Genomic DNA, 23438 nt, shown 5'->3' with positions numbered 1-23438 from the left:
GGCCGAGCTGTTCCGGGCCTGGGTCACGGCCCGCCGCGCCTCCCGCCTGTCACCTTGAAGGTGAAGGTCTCGTTGAAGGCAGGGTTCAGCGTCTTCCGATGGACTTTGGTCTCATATTTCTTCTTCTTGTCTGGAAGGAGGAAGACCTTGACATAAGGGTCCGAGGTGCCGCCCATGTCCAGGGCGGGCAGTTCTGCAGCCTGCAGGACACCCACGGTGAGCTGTGAAGAGAGCGGGCGCCCGTCAGCCCCCCCGGGGGGCGGGTGCCAGGCAGGACGCCAGTCTCCACGCCGCAGGGGACTCGCCGGGAGGTGGTGACCTGCCCCACCCCCACCCCCCCACCTGGTTGGCCTGGAAGTCGTAGTCCAGGGAGAACTGCAGCTTGCCCAGGTTCTCCGGCTCCTTCTCCTCCTCACCCTCGCCCTCGCCCTCTGTCAGACCCGTCTCCGCGTCGTCGTCATCCTGGGGGGCTGCAAGAGCGGGGTGCGTCAGGGACAGAAGGGGGCCACCGCCAGGCAGATCCTGCCCCGGAGCTGGCAGCGCCCCGGTCCTCCCCATGCAGGCCGCCACCCCGGGCAACACGTACCAGGCGTGCGGGCCGGGCGTCCAGGCCGGGCGCGTCCACAGGGAGAGGAGAGGAGACGGTGGTGAGAAATCCCGCAGCTCAGACGAGCCCGCGAAGAGCCGGGGGCCGCTCTGCACCCGGGCCCCCACGCACACCCTGAGGCCTCCCACGCCCACACTCTGAGGCCTCCCGGGCCCCCACGTGCACCCTGAGGCCTCCAGGCTGATCCCTCCTGCCGTCCTCTGCACTGACTCCTTCAGGAAGAAATGTCTCACACAACAAACACGGGGAAGTGGGGTGCCCAAGAGGAAACACAGGACACCTCCAAGCCCTTTCTGGGCTGGGCCCCCGGGAGACGGGCAGAGAGGAGACCAGTCCTCTGAGTCCTGGCCGGCCTGCTGGCCCTGCCAGCGGGAACCCCAGGTCCCCCATCGCTCTGCGGGGCTCGCCCCGATCAGCCCCACTGGCAGAGCAGCCCGGCCCCGCCCACCTGGCCGTCCCCGCCCACCTGGCCGTCCCCGCCCACCTGGCCGTCCCCGCCCACCTGGCCGTCCCCGCCCACCTGGCCGTCCCCGCCCACCTGGCCGCCCCGCCCACCTGGCCGCCCCGCCCACCTGGCCGCCCCGCCCACCTGGCCGCCCCGCCCACCTGGCCGCCCCGCCCACCTGGCCGCCCCGCCCACCTGGCCGCCCCGCATGTCCTTCATGCTCATGGCGCTCTTGGCGCCCTTGCTCTTCTCCTTCTTGTTCTTCCTCTTCTTGCAGCAGCACTTCTTGCAGACGCAGAAGCAGCAGGTGAGCAGCAGAAGGCCCGTGACCACGGCAATGGCGATCAGCGCCCAGGGGGGCACTGCCCGTGGGAGACAGCGTCAGCGGTGCCCGCCGGGCAGCCCACAAAACCCAGACGGGCAGAGCGTACCCTGTGCCCCTTCACCACCCCTGTGGGGCCCAGCCGGGCTCTGCTGAGATGTGACTGTGGCTCACACGGAGGATGGGACGGTCCTTGTGCAGACCTGGTGGGGGACGGGGGTGGGGGACGGGGGTGGGGACAGCCTTCGAGTGCAGTGCTGAGAGGCTGAGCTCCTTAGTGACCTGGGGGAGGGGGGCAGTGGGGCCAGCGCTCGGCTGCTCCCCCCAGATCTGGACTTTGGGTGTCTCCTCACCGTCTTCACCAGGAATCTATGAAGCAGTGAGTGGAAATCAGCCAGTCATGTCCGACTGTGTGTGACCCCATGGACCATACAGTCCATGGAACTCTCCAGGCCTGAATACTGGAGTGGGTAGCTTTTCCCTTCTCCAGGAGATCTTCCCAACCCAGGGATCAAACCCAGGTCTCTTCCATCGCAGGCGGATTCTTTACCAACTGAGCTATCAGGGAAGCCCCGGTGGGGAGGGGATTATTTTCTAACAGAACTATTTCAAAGTGTAACTGGAAGACTTCATCTTTAGATTTCACCTTTCGAGTCTTCTAAGTTGTAAGAACATTCTGCCCAGGGAGGTGAGGGCACATAAACTCCCTGTTCCTTTCATTAGTGACAGACCCCTCTGCCGGCCCCACCACCCCCGGTCCTGAAGGGGATCGCCAAATAATCCAGCCTAGAGCCCAAATGTTAGGAGAGCCCGCAGCCGTCTGCCCGCCCAGCACACAGGGACACTCACGAGGCAGCTTGACTATCTCGTTGAAGAACCTCTCCTTGAGCATGGCAAACACGTCCTCCTTGCCCTCGCCTGCACCCCCGCTCTCTGTGGAGTTGTCCACCGGGCCGGCGGGCATGGCGGTGGTGGCGGGGGCCACCATGGGCTCCTGGTTCCTCTTGAAGATGCTCCTCATGGTGGCAGAGGGACAGCTGCGGGGGAAGGGGGCAGGGTGAGCCCCCCAGAGGCCCGAGTGCAGACGGCTCTGCCCACAGGCTGCGGAAGGTTCTTCCAGAAGCTAAAGACTGTGGACAAAGGCCATATGTGACAGACCCACAGCAAACATCCTCGTGATGGAAAAAAACTGCAGCCTCACCGCTAAGATCGGGACCAAGACAGTGGTGGCCACTCTCGCCACTGTCGCTCAGCAAGCAGAGGGCGTCCCAGCTGCAGCGGCTAGAGAGCAAGAGATAAAAGGGATCCGGATTGGAAAGGAAGCAGCAAAGCAGTCACTGCACGACATGACGCTACCCGGAAAATCCTGATGGCGCGGCCAGAAATCCTCTAAAGCCAACATCGCACAAAAGGAACGCACAGAAGCCTCTGGCCCCGATGCCCTGTCAGCGAAAGAGCGGAGACGTTACGAGGAAACTCCACTCACCGCTGCATCAGAGAGAATAGAATACCTAGAGGAACCTACGTGCGGAGGCAAAGGGCCTGCGCTCAGAAAACCGTAAGCACGGATGACAGAAAGCAAGACGGCACGAACAGACGGAGAGATGCGTCGTGTTCCTGGGAGAAGCGATACTGTCGAAGTCACTGTACTACCCAGAGGAAGCTACAGACTCAGTTCAGTGCAGCCCTGTCAAATCACCAATAGCATTTTCCACAGAATTAGAACAGAAAATTTACAATTTTGGAACTTACAGAAACACAAAAGACCCCGAACTCCCAAGGCAATCTTGAGAAAGAAAAACGTAGCTGGAGGAATCAGGCTCCTTGAATTCAGACTAAACTACAAGACTACAGTCATCACAACAGTATGGTGCTGGCACAGAAAACAGAAATACAGATCAATGGAACAGGGCAGAAACTCCGGAGATCAACCGACTCGCCTAGGGCACCTTATCTTTGACAAAGGAGGCTGGCCAGAATACACACTGGTGTAAAGGCAGTCTTCAATAAGTGGTGCTGGGAAAACGGGACACTTCCTAACACCGTAACACCAAGTAAACTCAAGATGGCTTAAAGACCTAAATGTAAGGCCAGACAACCATGAAGCTCTTCGAGGAAAACACAGATGTAAGTTCGACAAAAACTGCAGCAAGATCTTTTTTGACCCATTTTCTAGAGTAGTAAGAATAAAAACAAAACAAATAGGAAAGGGAGGACGTCAAGGCTGTATGTTGTCACCCTGCTTGTTTAACTTCTATGCAGAGGACATCATGAGAAACGCTGGGCTGGAAGAAGCACAAGCTGGAATCAAGATCACCGGGAGAAATATCAATAACCTCAGATATGCAGATGACACCACCCTTATGGCAGAAAGTGAAGAGGGACTAAAAAGCCTCTTGATGAAAGTGAAAGAGGAGAGTGAAAAAGTTGGCTTAAAGCTCAACATTCAGAAAACGAAGATCATGGCATCTGGTCCCATCACTCCATGGGAAATAGATGGGGAAACAGTGGAAACAGTGTCAGACTTTATTTTGGGGGGCTCCAAAATCACTGCAGATGGTGACTGCAGCCATGAAATTAAAAGACGCTTACTCCTTGGAAGAAAAGTTATGACCAACCTAGATAGCATATTGAAAAGCAGAGACATTACTTTGCCGACTAAGGTCCGTCTAGTCAAGGCTATGGTTTTTCCTGTGGTCATGTATGGATGTGAGAGCTGGACTGTGAAGAAAGTTGAGCACCAAAGAATTGATGCTTCTGAACTGTGGTGTTGGAGAAGACTCTTGAGAGTCCCTTGGACTGCAAGGAGAGCCAACCAGTCCATTCTAAAGGAGATCAGCCCTGGGATTTCTTTGGAAGGACTGATGCTAAAGCTGAAACTCCAGTACTTTGGCCACCTCATGAGAAGAGTTGACTCATTGAAAAAGAGTCTGATGCTGGGAGGGATGGGGGCAGGAGGACAAGGGGACGACAGAGGATGAGATGGCTGGATGGCATCACGGACGCGATGGACGTGAGTCTGAGTGAACTCTGGGAGATGGTGAAGGACACGGAGGCCTGGCGTGCTGCGATTCATGGGGTCGCAAAGAGTTGGACACGACTGAGCGACTGAACTGAACTGAAGTGAACTTTAAAGCTTTTGCAGCAAAGGAAACCATAAACAAAAAGGCAACCCACAAAATGGAAGAAAATATTTGCAAAGAGGCTGACAAAGGATTAATCTCCAAAATATACAAATGGCTCATGCAACTCAATATAAAAAAATTTAAAAGGGGGCAGAAGATCTAAACAGATATTTCTTCAAAGAAGACATACAGACGGCTAAAAAGCACATGGAAGGGTCACCATCACTAATTATTAGAGAGCACAGATCCACACTCCAGTCGGGCATCACCTCACACCAGCCAGGATGGCCTGCATCGAGAAGTCTGCAAAGGAAACCCTGGAGAGAGGGCAGCCCTCCTACACTGTTGGTGGGAACGCAGATCGTTGCATCCACTACGGAGAACAGCGTGGAGGTTCCTTAAAACATTAAAAACAGAACTACCAGATGACCCTGAAACCCCACTCCTGGGCATTTACCTGGAGAAAACCATAATTTTAAAAGATACATGCGGCCCAGTGTTGACTGCAGCACTGTTCACAGTGGCCAAGACATGGACGCGACGTGCATGTCCGTCGGCAGTGGAGTGGAGAAAGAAGCGCAGTGCACATGGGGGAATACTACGCAGCCCCAAAAAGGACGGGCTGATAGCCCTGCAGTGACATCAGTGGGCCCGGAGATGAGCATGCTGAGTAACGTAAGTCAGACGAAGACACAGACAACGCTCATCTGCGAAATCTAAAAGAAATGGTACAAATGAACTTATTTACAAAACAGAAATATAGTCACAGATGAAGAAAGTAAACATGGTTAACAAGGGGGGAAGGGATGGGAGGGATGGGGGATTGGGACTGAGAGATATGCAAGACCATGTGTGCAGTGGATATGAGGGCCTGCTGCGCAGCGCCAGGGAATGCTCGGCACTCTCTGGGGACTTACACAGGAACGAACCTGAAAGAGCGGGGCTCTGTGTGGAACAGATGGGATACAGCTGAAACCAACATGATACTGTAAATCAACCTCAATGAAAAAATATTTTTAAGCCTTTTTTTTTTTCAACTTAATCCCTTTAAGTTCAAGGGTACTTCCAGCAGCAGCAAAGCGAGCAGCAGCAGCCACACGACCATCCCTCGGCCGGCATGTGCCCCCAGGACTGTGCAGAACCCCCCTTAGTCACACACACACACCCATTTCACAGAGGCAGAAACAGAGCCTGGGCACCCTCACTTACACAGAGCACGTGGCTTTCCTGAATCCCATTCCACCTGAGCACACCACCCAGGGCAGGAGGCAGCTCACAGCGAGAATGAGCTGTCCTCCCAGACCCACGCTGGCGCCCAGCACCCCACCCTCCAGACCACCCTCGCCCTGCGCCGCAGGCCCCATCCACACCTGCCCAGGGCGGGGTTCAGCCTCTGGTCCAGGAAAGTGGCGCCCATGTCCGTCCCCGGAGCCACTCCCTCCCTGGGCTGAGTCGGGGCCTCTCGCCAGCCCTGCCCCCTCCCCACAGCAGCATGTTAACTTCCTGTTCAAGCGAGTGTGACTCTTCGTGACCCCATGGACTGTGGTCCACCAGGCCCCTCTGTCCATGGGATTCTCCAGGCAAGAATACTGGAGTGGGGTGCCATGCCCTCCTCCAGGGGATCTTCCTGACCCAGGGATGGAACCCGTGTCTCCTGCCTGCGGGCAGATTCTTTACTGTCTGAGCCGCCAGGGAAACAAGGGCTGCTCATTACTAACAGAAGTAACCCAGGTTTACGGGGGAGGGCAGGAGAGCTGGGCGACATTCCCCAGGACCCTGCCTTCCACGGACAACTCAGGCCGGTGTCTTTGGAGGATCTGCAAAGAATTCTTCCCTGTGTTTTATGTGTTGAGACCACAGTGAAAGTGAAAGTGAAGTCGCTCAGTCGTATCCGACTCTGTGACCCCATGGACTGCAGCCCACCAGGCTCCTCCCTCCATGGGATTCTCCAGGCAAAAGCACGGGGGTGGGGTGCCACTTCCTTCTCCAGGGGAGCTTCCCGACCCAGGGCTCGAGCTTGTCTCTCCCCTGCCTTGGCGGCAGGTTCTTTCCCAGTAGTTTCATCTGAGAGTGTGGTATTCTGCATTTCTCATGTAAAATTTTGTCCCAAGTATTGTCGTTTATCGTGACAATCTTCCCTTCTCACTTAAATAGCTATGTGACGCCCAGCCGCGCAGTCACACGCACCCCACCTGTGTAGCCATCCGCTGTTCCAGCTTGGCTGGTTTTCAAGTTCTTGCTGCTAAAGTATTCTTGTGATGGTCTTCATTTAAGGTAAAGTTCTTAGTTTTTCAGCTCTGCGCCCCTCCCCTCCCCACTGAGGTCAGGGGGGCGGACATGACACCCCCCTGCCGGGCCACAGCGGGCACCCAGGGGCGCGCCCCTGGGGATCCAGGTCATCAGAGGAGAAGCCAGGAGTTTCACAATCCCCCAGGGTTCTGCCGCGGGCACATTTCAGAGCCCTCGTCCTCGTCCTCGGTGGAGGCAGCGAGGCCACCCCGGGCAGGGCCGCAGGCCGCTCACTCCCCGCGTTCCGCCAGCTCCTTCCTGGTCCAACAGCCCCGCCCGGAGACGCGCCCTGAAGGGCGGGCGGCGCCCCCCGCCCTCTGCAGCCCCCGCCCTGGCCCTGGCCCCAGGACCCTGGAGGCCTGGCCGAAGGCGGTTCACACCCGCAGGACCCCCTCACTCCTCCTTTCCCCTGAGGGGTGGAGTACATTCAGAGGGTCGTGCAGCCACCACCTCGACCCAACTAGAACGTTTCCTCCAAAGAGAAGCCCCACTTCCTCGCCTGCCCCTCCCCACGCGCTCCCTCCTCCCAGCCTGGGCAACCCCTGATCTGTGCGAAGATTCCCGTTTCCACTTCTCACACCGACGAAATCCCACGATACGGGCCTGGTGCCCTGCCTCTCCCACAGCGCAGCGCCGAGGGCGCCGCCATCAGCACCTCATTCCTCTGTGGCCGAGGAATATTCCTCCACACCCGTCACACATCTATCAATTTATGGACATCGGTTATTTCCGCCTCGGTTTCCTGAACATCTCTGTGCATGCTTTCATTTCTCTGGGATAAATACCCGTGAGTGGAGTTGCTGGGTCATATGGTAACTATATTAGACATTTTAAAGAGCTACCGAACGTCCCCAACCACTAGGGAGATCCGCGTGGGAGTTCCTTAACAAACTGAAATCCGAGTCCCCACATGGTCCGGCACTCCCGCTCCGGGGGAAATATCCAGACAAAACTTTAATTCAAAGAAGATACATCCACCTCTGTTCGCAGCAACGCTACGCACTATAGCCGAGACACGGGAGCAGCCTGAACGCCCCCAGCGGGGAATGGCTGCGGAGGACGCGGTGCACGCGCAGCGGGATAACCCGCAGCCGTCGCGGAGAACGAACCGATGCTCCGCAGCCGTCGCGGAGAATGAACTGATGCTGCCTACAGCAGCGTGGCAGAAAGATCACACAGAAAGGGAAGTAAGCCAGAGAGACAGCCACCACGAACGTGGCGTCACATGTCACTCACGTCAGACCTGCAGCATGACGTGAACCGATTTACAAAACGGAAACGGACTCACGGGACAACAGACGTGTGGCTGTGGGAGGAGAGGAGGGAAGGACGGGAGTCTGGGGTTAGCAGGTGCAGACGGTTACATGCGCAGCAGATAAACAAGGCCCTCCTGCACAGCGCGGGGAACCAGTCAACACCCTGTGATAAACCCTAACGGAAAAGAATGTTTTACGAAAGAACATATGTGTGTGTGCGTGTGTAACTGAACCACTTTGCTGTACAGCACAAATTAGCACACTGTAAACCAACTATACTCCAATCAGTAATTTTTTTTAATGGCTGCACCGATTGACTTTCCTGCAAGCACTGCACGAGGATTCCGGGTTCCGCACACCCTGGACAGGACCTGTGGCTACTGGCTGTCCTAGCCGAGCGGACGGGGCCCCCTACTGGGCTTCTGCGTTGCCTTTCTCTGATGACTAATGATGCCAAGTATCCTTCCACGTGTTTATCGGCCATTTGTATGTCTCCTTTAGAGAAATGTCTATTCAAATCCTGTGTCCATGTTTTAATTGAATATTTGTCTTTTTATTGTTGCGTTGTACGAGTTCTTTACATATTCTGTACCCGTCCCTTTTCAAACACGTTTTGCTAATATTCTCTCTCATTTTACGGTATCTGTTCATTCTTTGATGCACCTTTGAAGCACAAAAAGGTTTGATTTGGATGATGTCCATTCGTCTGTTTCTTTCACTGCCTGTGCTTCTGGCAGCATGTCTAAGAAGCCCTCACCTGACCCAAGGGCACAAAGATTTGCTCCCAGATTTCCTTAGAGGAGCTGTGTGCTTTTAGCTCCTACATTCAGGTTACAAAGCACTGAGTTCACCTTCAAGAATGTGTTTTGTGTATGGACCTCCATTTGTTGCAAAGACTATTATTCCCCCGCTGAACTGTCTTAGTGCCCCTGTAAAATACCACCTGACCGTGAATGCGAGGTGGTCCTGTGTTCTCTGTCGCATTAACCTGTCTTTCCACGTGCCAGCACCGCACTGTCTCAATCACTGTGTACAGTATTTTTGGTTCTGGGGGCCAGGCAGTGGTTGGCTGCGGCTGCCGCCGTGCAGGATGTGGGTTCCAGGACCAGGGATCACACCTGCGCCCTTCACTGAAGTGCAGAGTCCCGACCCCTGGACCACCAGGGAAGTCCCTGTCATAAAGTTTTTAAATTAGACAGTGTGAGTCTTCCAAATTTGTTCTTTAATAAGATTGTCTTGGTTATTTTGGGTGTCTTGAGTTTCCATACAAATTTTAAGGTGTGTTTGTTTAAAACAAGATTGCCATGTTCATTTCTATTAAAAAGCAAGCCATCTGGGATTGTGACCGGGACGCAGTGGGTCTGAGGGCAGTGTGGGGAGCGTCTCCACCTTAACAACAGTGTCTTACAGCGCCTTTCCCTTTAAAATCTTCTGTAATTGCTTGCAACGCTCCCTTTCAGTTTCCAGCATAAAGCCTTACACTTTCCTTAAATTTGTAGATATTTGAGTCTCTTTAATACTGTGGTAGGTGGACCTGCTTAATTTCATTTCCAAATTGTTCATTACTAACATATGAATGCAGTAAGTTTTCATGTACTGGTCTCGTGTCCTGCCATGTGAGCTGACTGCTAGTTCTGACGCTGTGTGTGACATGCACTGTGTATTGTATATATGTGGGTGTGTGCGTGTGTGTGTGGTATAGTGTGTGGTGGTGTGTGTGTATGTGTGTGGGTGTCTGTGTAGTATGGATTGTGTGTATAGTGTGTCTGTGTGTGTGGTGGTGTGTGTGTATGGTGTATATGTGTGTGGGTGTGTGGGTGTGGTCTGTGTGTAGTGTGTGTGTAGTGTGTGTGTGGTGGTGTGGTATGTGTGTGGTCTGTGTGGTGTGTGTGTGTATAGTGGGTGTGGTATGTGTGTGGTATAGTGTGTGTGTGATGGTGTGTTGTATGGTGCGTGTGTGTGTGTATGGTGTGTAGTGTGTGTGTGGTATAGTGTGTGTGGTGTGGGTGTGTGTGGTGTGGATGTGGTGTGGTATAGTGTGTGTGTGGTGGTGTGTGTGTGGTATGTGTATAGTGTGTGTGTGTACTGTGTGGTATGCTGTGTGTGGTCTGTGTGGTGCGTGTGTAGTGTGTGTGTAGTGTGTGTGGTGTGGGTGGTGTGTGTGTGTGGTGGTGTGTGTGTGTGGTCTGTGTGTAGTGTGTGTGTGTGGTATAGTGTGTGTGCTGTGTGTGTGTATAGTGGGTGTGGTGTGGTATAGTGTATGTGGTGGTGTGTGTGTATGGTGTGTGTGGTGTGGTGATTATGTGTGTGTGTGTGGTGTGGTGTGTGTGTGGTCTGTGTGTTGTGTGTGTGTGTAGTGTGTGTGGTGTGGGTGTGTATGGTGTATATGTGTGTGTGTGGTCTGTGTGGTGTGTGCGGGTGTGGGGTGGTGTGTGTGTGGTGTGTGTATAGTGTGTGTGGTGTATACGTGTGTGGTGCAGTGTGTGTGGTGGTGTGGTGTGTGTGTAGTGTGTATGGTGTGTGTGGTGTGTGGTGTATAGTGTGTGTGTGTGGTATAGTGTGTGTGGTGTGGGTGTGTGTGGTCTGTGTGTAGTGTGTGTGTGGTGTGGTATAGTGTATGTGGTGTATGTGTATGGTGTGTGTGTGGTGTATATGTGTGTGTGTGGTGTGTGTGTGGTGTGTGTAGTGTGTGTGTGTAGTGGGTGTGGTGTGTGTGTGGTATAGTGTGTATGTGTGGTGGTGTGTGTGGGTGTGGTGTGTGTGTGTGTGGTGGTGTGGTGTGTGTGGTATATTGTGTGTGTGTGGTGGCGTGTGTGTATGGGGTGTGTGTATGGTGTGTGTGTGTGGTGTGTGTGTGTGGTGTGCCTGTAGTGTGGTGTGTGTGTGTGTGTAGTGGGTGTGGTGTAGTGGGTGTGGTGTGTGTGTGGTGTATATGTGTGTGTGTGTATGTGTGTGCGCGTGGTGGTGTGGTGTGTGTGCGGCGTGTGTGTAGTGTGTGTGTGTAGTGTGTGTGTGTAGTGTGTGGTGTGGGTGTGTGGTGTGGGTGTGTGTGGGTGTGGTGTGTGTGTGGTCTGTGTGGTGTGTGTGTAGTGTGTGTGGTGTGTGTGTGTATGGTGTATATGTGTGTGTGGTGTGTGTGTGTATAATGGGTGTGGTGTGTGCGTGTATGGTGTATATGTGTGTGTGTGGTGTGTGTGTGTGTAGTGGGTGTGGTGTGTGTGGTGTGTGTAGTGTGTGGTGTGTGTGGTGTGTGTGGTGTGTGTGTGGTGTGTGTGGTGTGTGTGTGTGTAGTGGGTGTGGTGTGTGGGTGTGGTGTGTGCGTGTATGGTGTATGTGTGTGTGTGTGGGGTGTGTGTGGTGGGTGTAGTGTGTGGTGTGTGTGTGTGTGGTGTGTGTGTGTATTGTGTGGTGTGTGTGTATAGTGGGTGTGGTGTGTGCGTGTATGGTGTATATGTGTGTGTGTGTGGTGTGTGTGTGGTGTGTGTGGTGTATATGTGTGTGTGTGCGGTGTGTGTGTGTCTGGTGTGTGTGTGGTGTGTGTAGTGGGTGTGGTGTGTGTGTGGTATAGTGTGTATGTGTGGTGGTGTGTGTGGGTGTGGTGTGTGTGTGTGTGGTGGTGTGGTGTGTGTGGTATAGTGTGTGTGTGTGGGGTGTGTGTATGGTGTGTGTGTGGTGTGTGTGTGTGGTGTGTCTATAGTGTGGTGTGTGTGTGTGTAGTAGGTGTGGTGTGTGTGGGTGTGGTGTATATGTGTGTGGGTGTGGTGTGTGTACTGTGTGTGTGTGTAGTGTGTGTGGTGTGTGTGTAGTGTGTGTGGTGTGTGCGTGTATGGTGTATATGGTGTAGTGTGTGGTGTGTGTGTGTGGTGTGTGTGGTGGGTGTAGTGTGTGGTGTGTGTGTGGTGTGTGTAGTGTGTGGTGTGTGTGTGTAGTGGGTGTGTGTGGTGTGTGTGTGTGGTGTGTGGTGTGTGTAGTGGGTGTGTGTGTAGTGGGTGTGGTGTGTGTGTGGTATAGTGTGTATGTGTGGTGGTGTGTGTGGGTGTGGTGTGTGTGTGTAGTAGGTGTGGTGTGTGTGGGTGTGGTGTATATGTGTGTGGGTGTGGTGTGTGTGCGGCGTGTGTGTACTGTGTGTGTGTAGTATGTGTGGTGTGTGTGTAGTGTGTGTGGTGTGTGCGTGTATGGTGTATATGGTGTAGTGTGTGGTGTGTGTGTGGTGGGTGTAGTGTGTGGTGTGTGTGTGGTGGGTGTAGTGTGTGGTGTGTATGTGTAGTGGGTGTGTGTGGTGTGTGTGTGTGGTGTGTGTGTGGTGTGTGTAGTGGGTGTGTGTGTAGTGGGTGTGGTGTGTGTGTGGTATAGTGTGTATGTGTGGTGGTGTGTGTGGGTGTGGTGTGTGTGTGTGTGGTGGTGTGGTGTGTGTGGTATAGTGTGTGTGTATGGGGTGTGTGTATGGTGTGTGTGTGTGTGTGGTGTGTGTGTGTGGTGTGTCTATAGTGTGGTGTGTGTGTAGTAGGTGTGGTGTGTGTGGGTGTGGTGTATATGTGTGTGGGTGTGGTGTGTGTGCGGCGTGTGTGTACTGTGTGTGTGTGTAGTGTGTGTGGTGTGTGTGTAGTGGGTGTGGTGTGTGCGTGTATGGTGTATATGGTGTAGTGTGTGGTGTGTGTGTGTGGTGTGTGTGGTGGGTGTAGTGTGTGGTGTGTGTGTGGTGTGTGTAGTGTGTGGTGTGTGTGTGTGTAGTGGGTGTGTGTGGTGTGTGTGTGTGTATAGTGGGTGTGGTGTGTGGGTGTGGTGTGTGCGTGTATGGTGTATATGTGTGTGTGTAGTAGGTGTGGTGTGTGTGGGTGTGGTGTATATGTGTGTGGGTGTGGTGTGTGTGTGGCGTGTGTGTAGTGTGTGTGTGTAGTGTGTGTGGTGTGTGTGTAGTGTGTGTGGTGTGTGCGTGTATGGTGTATATGGTGTAGTGTGTGGTGTGTGTGTGTGGTGTGTGTGGTGGGTGTAGTTTGTGGTGTGTGTGTGGTGTGTGTAGTGTGGTGTGTGTGTGGTGTGTGTAGTGGGTGTGTGTGGTGTGTGTGTGTATAGTGGGTGTGGTGTGTGGGTGTGGTGTGTGCGTGTATGGTGTGTATGTGTGTGGTGTGTGTGTGGTGTGTGTAGTGGTGTGTGTGTGTGTGTAGTGGGTGTGGTGTGTGTATGTGTGTGGTGTGTGTGTGGTGTGTGTAGTGGTGTGTGTGTGTGTGTGTAGTGGGTGTGGTGTGTGTAGTGTGGTGTGTGTGTGGTGTGTGTAGTGGGTGTGTGTGGTGTGTGATGTGTGTGTATAGTGGGTGTGGTGTGTGGGTGTGGTGTGTGCGTGTATGGTGTGTATGTGTGTGGTGTGTGTGTGGTGTGTGTAGTGGTGTGTGTGTGTGTGTAGTGGGTGTGGTGTGTGTAGTGTGGTGTGTGTGGTGTGTGTAGTGGGTGTGTGTGGTGTGTGGTGTGTGTGTATAGTGGGTGTGGTGTGTGGGTGTGGTGTGTGCGTGTATGGTGTGTATGTGTGTGGTGTGTGTGTGGTGTGTGTAGTGTGTGGTGTATGTGTGTGGTGTGTGTAGTGGGTGTGGTGTGTGTATATGGAGCCTGTATACGCAGGCTTTTGGCACACTCACCCGCCGGCCGCAGGTCCCGTGCCCGCCCGGCCGCAGTGCTCGGGGCGGCAGCCGGGCTGGCACCCCAGGATGCCCACTGCTTGCCCGATGACGCCAAACAAGTCGCTTTCTGAAACTCAATTTCCTCAAATAAAAGCTGGGGGAAATAATACCCACGGTGCAAAACTGGTGTGGAAATGACGAGAATAAACTCGCCGGCGTCCGCCTGGAGGTGATGCTCAGGGCCGGTGACCGGAGCCGACCCCAGCGCCCCTTCCCCGGGCCGAGCGGCCCGCGCACAGCAGAGGCCCGGCCCAGGGGCCGAGCGAGCGGAGCCGGAACCAGCCGGGGGCCCGCAGCCCAGCGTCGGGAAAGCCCGCCGGGGGCCCTGAAGTCCAGGAAAAGGGGGGCAGAGGGGGAGGCTGGGCAGGGGCCCCCAGGGAGCGCTCACAGCCGGGTCAGAGCGTCTGGACCCAGCCGGTAGGAACCGGACACGGGACGGGGCTGGGGGCGACCCTGCGTTCACTCAGCGACACCGGCGGCTCACACCCTGCTCCGCTCGGGGCGGCCCGCAAGCTGGACGGCAGGCGGCCGCGCGAGTAGAGGTGCAGCGGGGAGGGATGCCGAGCGGAGGCCGGGCGGGCTGCTCCGAGGCGGCTGCATCTGGCCCACTCTGGGGGCGCAGGAGTGCCTTCCTGAGGCACTGGCGGTGAAGGGGCCTCCAGGCACGGAGGACGTGCGGGGGCCCAGGGATGGGAGCGGCGGGGGCCCAGAGCCCGGAGGAGCCCCGCACGGGTGGAGGGGGCCGCGGGACCAGACACACAGCCCTCTGGCCACAGCAGGGAGGGCTGTCTGGAGGAAGGGGAGCTGCTGGAGGGTTTACGCATGCGTGTAATATGATCGGTGATCAAGGGGTCAATCCAAGAAGACGTAACAATTGTAAAGCCGTGCACCCAACTCAGGAGCACTTCGATGTGTAAGGCAAATACTAACACCGAAAAGAGAGATTAACAGTGACACAGTGGGAGGGGGGCTTCAATACCCCACTTTCAACAATGGACGGATAAGCCAGACAGAAAATTAACAAGGAAGTACAGGCCTTAAATGATGCATTAGACGATATGGACTGAACGTCTTATTGCAAAATTCAGACTTAGATTGAAGAAAGTAGGAAAACCATTATGCCATTCAGATATGACCTAAATCAAATCCCTCACGATTATACAATGGAAGTGACAAATAGATTGAAGGGATTCGATCTGATAGACAGAGTGCCTGAAGAACCGTGGATGGAGGCAGTGATCAAAACCATCCCCAAGAAGAAGAAATGCAAATAGGTAAAATGGCTGTCTGGGGAGGCCTCACAAATGGCTGAGAAAAGAAGAGAAGCGAAAAGCAAAGGAGAACAGGAAAGATATTCCCACCTGAATGCCGAGCTCCAAAGACCAGCCAGGAGAGACGCGAAAGGCTTCCTGAGTGAACAATGCAAAGAAACAGGGGAAACAACAGAATGGGAAAGACTAGACGTCTCTTCAGGGAAATCAGAGACACCAAAGCAACAGACATTTCATGAAAAGTCGTGCACGATAAAGGACAGAAGAGGTATGGACTGAACAAAAGCAGAAAATAGTAAGAAGTGGCAAGAATACACAGAAGAGCTGTGCACGATACAGAAAAATAGTCTAATGATCTGGATGACCAGCATGGTGTGATCGCTCACCCAGAGCCAGACAGCCCAGGGTGTGGAGTCAAGTGGGCCTCAGGAAGCACCACCATGAACAAAGCTAGCAGAGGTGATGGAATTCCTGCTGAGCTATTTCAAATTCCAAAAGATGATGCTGTTAAAGTGGTGCACTCAACACACCAGCGAATTTGGAAAACTCAGACTGGAAAAGGTCAGTTTTCATTCCAGTCCCAAAGAAGGGCAGTGCCAAAGAATGTTCAAAATACCACACAATTGCACTCATCTCACATGCTACCAAAGTAATCCTCGAAATTCTTCAAGCCAGGCTTCAACAGCATGTGAACTGAGAACTTCTAGATGTATAAGCTGGATTTAGAAAAGGCAGCGGAACCAGACATCAAATTGCCAACATCCACTGGATCACAGAAAAAGCAAGGGAATTCCAGAAAAACACGTATTTCTGCTTCATAGACTACACTAAAGCCTTTGAATGTGTGGATCATGACAAACTGTGGAAAATTCTTAGAGAGATAGGATTACCAGACCACCTTACCTGCCTCCTGAGAAACCTGTATGCAGGTCAAGAAGCAACAGTTAGAACCAGACATGGAACAACGGACTGGGTCAAAATTGGGAAAGGAGTATGTCAAGAGTGTTCACTGTTACCCTGCTTATTTAACTTATATGGAGAATATATCATGAGAAACGCCGGGCTGGATGAAGCTAGAAAATGCCAAGCTGGAATCAAGATTGCTGGGAGAAATATCAATAACCTCAGATATGCAGATGACAACACCCTTATGGCAGAAAGTAAAGAGGAGCTAAAGAGCCTCTTGATGAAGGTGAAAGAGGAAAGTGAAAAAGCGGGCTTAAAACCCAACATCAGAAAACGATCATGGCATCTGGTCCCATCACCACACGGCATTAGATGGAGAAACAATGGATTCAGTGACAGGCTATTTTCCTGGGCTCCAAACTCACTGCAGCCATGAAATTAAAAGACGCTTGCTTTCTGGAAGAAAAGCTATGACCAACTTAGACAGCATATTAAAAAGCAGAGATACCACTTTGCCAACAAAAGCCTATACAGTCAAAGCTATGGTTTTTCCAGAAGTCATGTATGGATGTGAGAGTTGGACCATATAGAAGGCTGAGCACCAAAGAATTGATGCTTTTCAACTGTAGTGTTGGAGAAGATTCTTGAGAGTTCCTTGGACTGCAAGGAGATCAAACTAGTCAATCCTAAAAGGAATCAACCCTGAATATTCATTAGAAGGACTGATGCTGAAGCTCCAATACACTGGCCACCTGATGCGAACAACTGACTCATTAGAAAAAGACCCTGATGCTGGGAAAGATTGAAGGCAGGAGGAAAAGGGGACGACAGAGGATGAGATGGTTGGATGGCATCACCGACTCAACAGACATGAGTTTAAGCAAGCTCCAGGAGTTGGTGATGGACAGGGAGGCCTGGCGTGCTGCAGTCCGTGGGGTCAGAAAGTGTCGGACACGACTGAGCGACTGAACAGTAACATAGAGCATCGCATCCAGAAGCAGCAGACACGCACTCTTCTCAAGCGCACGGAACAGCCTCCAGGCCTGACCACATGCTGGGCCAGAAGGCAGACTCGGAAAATGTAAGAAAGCTGAAATCATAGCAGGCATCTTTTCCGATCACGACGTTATGAGATTAGGAATAAACTACAAGAAAAAATATTAAACCAATCAAGTGGAAGCTAAACAATACGCTACTAAACCACCAATGGGTCACTGAGGGAATCAAAGAGGAAATCAAAGACACCCAAAGACAAAATGGGGCAGCGATCCACAGCCACGGGACACAGCGGAGGCAGTTCTGAGAGTGACGTTTTCGGCAGCACAGCACTGCCTCAGGAAACAAGCAAGCTTTCAGAGGGACAGCCTAACCAAACAGCCAGAGCCACCAGAGGAAGAACAAAGAACAGCTGGCGTCGCAGAAGGGAATAAACCAGAGAGGCCAAGGCGGAAAGAGACAGAGACAAAGAGAACAACGGCAGGGATCAGCGGAGCTAAAGGCTCATTCTCTGAAAAGATAAAGTTGAGAAGCTTCTAGCTAGATTCATCGAAAAAAGGGAGAGGACCCAAATCAACAGCAGGGTAAGTGAAGATGGAGAGGGCACAGCCTACGCCACAGAGCCGGCAGGGGTCAGAAGAGACTTCCCCAAGCAGCCGTGCGCCAACTGGGGGACTCTCGGAAAGGCACCGTCTCCCGAGACTGAGCCAGGGAGAAGCAGAAGGTGTGACCAGACCAGCCACAGCCGCTGAGGTCGCGACTGCAACTCTAGCGCTTCCAGCAAAGGGAAGGCCCGGAGGGGATGGCGCCACAGGCGAACTCCGTGAAACGCTTAGAGGACTGATGCTCGCCCGCCGGGGACTGTCCCCGAACACTGCAGAAAGAGAGCCCCAGACTTATCCTACGCGGCCACAATCACCCTGAGGCCAAAACCAGACAAAGATGCCCCAGAAGAGAAAGTTACAGGCCAGCGTCACTGACGACTACAGACACAAAAGTCCCCAGCAGAACACCCCAGGCTGAGCCCAGCAGTGGCCCGAAAGGACCACGCCCTGCGACCAAGCGGGACCTCTCCCAGGCGCGCAAAGACCCTCCCGTGTCTGCAAATCAACCAGTCAGGTACCGCACATTAACAGCTGGAGAATGGAAACCACAGGATCACCTCGACGGATGCAAAAAAAGCTTTAGGCAAAATTCAGCGCCCACTGATGATAAATGCTCTCCAGAAAGCGGGGGAGGAGACCTGCCTCAACACAATGAAGGCCGTATGGGACAAACCCACAGCGAACAGTATACTCGAAAGTCAAAAGCTGAAGGCGTTTCCTCCAAGACCAGGAACAAGACAGGGATGACCACTCTCGCCACGTTCATTCAGCACAGGTTTGAAGTCCTGGCTATGGCAACCAGAAAAAGAAAACGAGATGAAGAGAGTCCACACTGGAAAAAGAGCCACGCTGTCACCGTTCGCAGACGACATGATGCTGTGCGTATAAAGCCCTGAAAACGCTGCCCGGAAACCACTGCAGCTCAGCAATGGGCTTGGTAAAGCTGCAGTTTATAGAGCTAATGCTCAGAAATCTCTTTCATTGTTATACACTAACAGTGAAAGAAAGACGTTAAGGAGACAAGTCCATTTACCGTCACGTCAAGAACAAACCCACAAATAAACTTACCTAAGGAGGCTAAGTACAATCTTTCAAACTGCACCCTGAAAACTGTAAGATGCTGATGAAAGAAGGCAAAGACGACAAAAAGAGTTGGACAGACATACCGTATTTGTGGACTGGTACGTTCAATATTGTCAAAAAGACCGTCACCCAAGGCCATCTACAGTGCAATCTCTGTCAAATTACCAATGGCATTGTTCACAGAACTAGAACAAAAAAATCTTAAAATTTGTATGGAAACACAAAAGACCCCTGAACAGCCGAAGCAATCTTGAGAAAGAAAAAAATGGAATCGGGGTCCCTGACTTCAGACTATACTACAAAGCTGCCGTCATCAAACGGTACGGTGCTGGCACAAAACAGAAATATAGATCAACAGGACACGGTAGAGAGCCTCTCAGAGATAAACCCACGCATCTATGGGCAATTAATCAACAAAGGAGGCAAGTCTACACAAGGCTGGAAAGAGTCTCTTCAACAGATGGTGCTGGGAAACTTGGACAGCTACATGTCAAAAATGAAGTTAGGTCATTCTTTAATAGCATACACAAAAATAAGCTCGACATGGATTAAAGACCAAAACGTGAGACCAGACACTACAAAGCTCCTGGGGAAAACACAGGTGGAAAACACTCTTCAACATAAATCACAGCAGCACCCTTCCCTGACAAAACCGTGGCCCACTGGAGAAGGGAATGGCAAAGCACTTCAGGATTCTTGCCTTGAGAACCCCATGAACAAATGAAAAGGCAAAAAGATAGGATACTGAAAGAGGAACTCCCCAGGTCGGTAGGTGCCCAATATGCTACTGGAGATCAGTGGAGAGATAACTCCAGAAAGAATGAAGGGATGGAGCCAAAGCAAAAACAATACCCAGGTGTGGATGCGACTGGTGATGGAAGTAAAGTCCGACGCGGTAAAGAATAGTACTGCATAGGAACCTGGAATGTCAGGTCCAGGAATCAAGGCAAACTGGAAGTGGTCAAACAGGAGATGGCAAGAGCGAACGTCGACATTCTAGGAATCAGCGAACTAAAATGGACTGGAATGGGTGGATTTAACTCAGATGACCATTGTATCTACTACTGCGGGCAGGAATCCCTCAGAAGAAATGGAGTAGCCATCATGGTCAACAAGAGTCCAAAATGCAGTACTTGGATGCAGTCTCAAAAACGACAGAATGATCTCTGTTTCCAAGGCAAACCATTCAGTATCACAGTATCCAAGGCTATGCCCTCCCTAACCACTAACGCTGAAGAAGCTTAAGGGGATCAGTTCTATGAAGACTTACAAGGCCTTCTACAAGTAACACCAAAAAAAGATGTCCTTTTCATTACAGGGGACTGGAATGCAAAAGGAGGAAGTCAAGAGATTCCTGGAGTAACAGGCAAATTTGGCCCTGGAGTACAGAATGAAGCAGGGCAAAGGCTAACAGAGTTTTGCCAAGAGAACGCACTGGTCAGAGCAAACACCCTCTTCCAACAACACAAGAGACAAGTCTACATATGAACATCACCGGATAGTCAATACCAAAACCAGGTTCATTATATTCTTTGCAGCCAAAGATGGATGCTCTATACAGTCAGCAAAAACAAGACCAGGAGCCAACTGTGGCTCAGATCATGAACTCCTCATCACAAAATTCAGACTTAAACTGAGGAAACTGGGGAAAACTACTAAGCTATTCAAGTATGACCTAAATCAAATCCCTTATGATTACACGGTAAAAGTGAGAAATAGATTCAAGGGATTAGATCTGATAGACAGAGTGCCTGATGAACTATGGACAGAGGTTCATGACATTATACCGGAGGCGGTGATCAAAACCATCCCCAAGAAAAAGGACTGCAAAAAGGCAAAATGGCTGTCTGAGGAGGGCTTACAAATAGCTGAGAAAAGAAGAGAAGCAAAAAGCAAAGGAGCAAAAGAAAGATATACCCATTTGAATACAGAGTTCCAAGGAATAGCAAGGAGAGATGATAAAGCCTTCCTTAGTGATCAATGCAAAGAAATAGAGGAAAACAATAGAGTGGGAGAGATTAGATATTTTTTCAAGCAAATTAGAGATATCAAGGGGACATTTCATGCAAAGATGACACAATAAACAGAAACAGTCTGGACCTAACAGAAGCAGAAGATATTAAAAAGAAGTGGCAAGAATACACAGAAGAACTATACAGAAAAGAGCTTAATGACCCAGATAACCATGATGGTGTGGTCACTCCCTCAGAGCCAGACATTCTGGAGTGTGAAGTCAAGTGGGCCTCAGGAAGCCTAGTAGAGGTGATGGAATTCCAGCTGATCTATTTCAGATCCTAAACGATGATGTTGTTAAAGTGTTGCACTCAATATGTCAGCAAATAAGAAATCTCAGCAGTGGCCACAGAACTAGAAAAGGTCAGTTTTTATTCCAATCCCAAAGAAGAGCAGTGCCAAAGAATGTTCAAACTACTGCACAATTGCACTCATCTCACATGCTAGCAAAGCAATGCTCAAAATTCTCCAAGTTAGGGTTCAGTAGTATGTGAACTGAGAACTTCCAGATGTTCAAGCTGGATTTAGAACAGGCAGACAAACCAGAGATCAAATTGCTAACATCCCCTGGATCATAGAAAAAGCAAAGAATTCCAGAAAAACATCTCCCTCTGCTTCATCGACTACACTTAAACCTTCAACTGTATGAATCACAACAAACTGTGGGAAATTCTGAAAGAGATTGGAATACCAGACCACCTGACCTGCCTCCTAAGAAATCTGGATGCAGGTCAAGAAGCAACAGTTAGAACTGGACATGGAACAACAGACTGGTTCTAAACCAGGAAAGGAGTACGTCAAGGCTGTATATTGTCACCCTGCTTATTTAACTTATATGCAGAGTACATCATGCAAAATGCCAGGCTGGATGAATCACAAGCTGGAATCAGGATTGCCGGGAGAAATATCAACAACCTCAGATATGCAGATGACACCACCCTTATGGCAGAAAGTGAAGAGAAACTAAAAAGCCTCTTGGTGAAGGTGAAAGAGGAGAGTGAGAAGCTGGCTTAAAGCTCAACATTCAGAGAACGAAGATCATGGCATCCGGTCCCATCACTTCATGGGAAATAGATGAGGGGAAAAATGGATACAGTTAGAGACTTTATTTTCTTGGGCTCCAAAATCACTGCAGATGGTGACTGCAGCCATGAAATTTAAACACACTTGCTCCTTGGAAGAAAAGCTATGACCAACTTAGACAGCATATTAAAAAGCAGAGACATTACTTTGCCAATAAAGGTCCGTTTAGTCAAAGCTATCGTGTTTCCAGTAGTCATGTATGGATGTCAGAGTTAGACCTTAAAGAAGGCTGAGCACCAAAGAATTGATGCTTTTGAACTGTGGTGTTGGAGAAGATTCTCGAGAGTCCCTTGGACTGCAAGGAGATCCAACAAGTCCATCCTAAAGAAGATCAACCCTGAATGTTCATTGAAAGGACTGATGCTGAAGCTGGAACTCCAACACTTTGGCCACCTGATGTAAAGAGCTGACTCACTGGGAGAGACCCTGATGCTGGGAAAGATTGAAGGCAGGAGGAGAAGGGGACTACAGAGGATGAGATGGTGAATGGCATCATCGACTCAGTGGACGTTGGTTTAAGCAAATTCAGGGAGATACAGGACAGTGAAGCCTGGCGTGCTGCAGTGCATGGGGTCGCAAAGAGTCAGACATGACTGAGCAACAAAGTCCTTTTCAAACCTGTCTCCCAAAATAATGGAAATAAAAACAAGTTTTAAAAAAACAAAAACAAATGAGAGGGCACTCTCCGCCCCCTTCTGAGTCTGTGTCAGAAGCTTCCTCTGTCCCTTTTTCACTTTAATAAAACTCTGCTTCACAAAAGCTCTTGAGCGATCCAGCCTGGTCCCTGGTCCCGAAGCTCAGTCTTCTTCGGAGATTACGGATCCAACACCGTTCACCGAAAGCTGTCCTCCTGGGGGCTCGCCCGGGATCCTCGGGACGAGGTGAGAACACGTGGAGCTCCAGCCCCTCGCTCCCTCACGCACACGCTCTCTGCTTTACTCTGCTGACCCTCTGTGTGCCTCTGTGAGTGGACCGCACGCCCTGCACGAAGCCCGCGATGAGCCCCGCCCTGCGGCTTCACGGTGCCTCATCATGGCTGAAGGCAGGCCGGAAAAGGGAGCCTGGTCGGGGTTTGTACCGACCTGCCAAGGCCAAGAGACACCCAACGTCCCTGCGAGGGGGGCAGCCAGAGATGGGCGAGGCGTGTGGATTGAACTCTCCTTTCTCGGTCACCTTTTCCTGGTCTCTTTGACCATTTCACTCGGTGCCATAAATCAAAGCAAGCTCCTCTGTGGCCCACCTCCTAGAGTAATGGAAATAAAAGCGTAAGTAATCAAGTGGGACCTGATTAAACTTTAAGGCTTTTGCACAGCAAAGGAAACTATAAGCAAGGTGAAAAGACAACTCTCAGAATGGGAGATAATAATAGCAAATGAAACAACTGACAAAGGATTAATTTCCATTAATTAATATTAATTAATAGACATTTCTCCAAAGATGACACACAGATGGCCCAGAGGAACACGGAAGGTGTCCTCATCACTAGTTATTAGAGAGACGCAAACCAAAGTACAGTGAGATGTCACCTCATTTCAGGAGAACAGTCATCATCAAACAACCCACCAAAATAATGCCACAGCGAGCCCACTTACACTGCTGGAGAGACGGGACCTCGGCACAGCCGCCTGGAGAACAGTGTGCAGGGCCCTTAAAAAGCTGAAAATCGAGCTGCCCTATGACCCAACCCCGCTCCTGTGCGTGTATCCAGAGAACAGTGTGGTCCAAAGGGATCCATGCTCCCCTGCGGCCACCGCAGCACCGTTTA

The 23438-nt window shown here is 51.6% G+C and overlaps 1 protein-coding gene across 2 annotated transcripts in view; it reads right to left on the bottom strand.

The window, feature by feature from the left end:
• Nucleotides 1-23438, bottom strand: part of SYT2 (synaptotagmin 2) — an 85534-nt gene that overhangs the window by 3028 nt on the left and 59068 nt on the right. The window contains exons 1-5 of one of the 2 annotated variants that reach the window (XM_069545030.1): nucleotides 6692-7048; nucleotides 2224-2411; nucleotides 1248-1414; nucleotides 343-462; nucleotides 54-221 (exon numbers count right to left, since the gene is read on the bottom strand). In XM_069545030.1, the coding sequence (XP_069401131.1) occupies nucleotides 54-221; nucleotides 343-462; nucleotides 1248-1414; nucleotides 2224-2395 (627 nt within the window). In that variant the 5' untranslated portion in view covers nucleotides 2396-2411; nucleotides 6692-7048. Of the gene's footprint in view, nucleotides 1-53; nucleotides 222-342; nucleotides 463-1247; nucleotides 1415-2223; nucleotides 2412-6691; nucleotides 7049-23438 lie in introns of those variants that run through there. The other variant, XM_069545029.1, reaches the window with a different exon arrangement.

This window comes from Ovis canadensis, chromosome 12 (genome assembly GCF_042477335.2).
Source record: "Ovis canadensis isolate MfBH-ARS-UI-01 breed Bighorn chromosome 12, ARS-UI_OviCan_v2, whole genome shotgun sequence".
NCBI lineage: Eukaryota > Metazoa > Chordata > Mammalia > Artiodactyla > Bovidae > Ovis > Ovis canadensis.
This window is presented reverse-complemented; position numbering and strand designations above follow the sequence as displayed.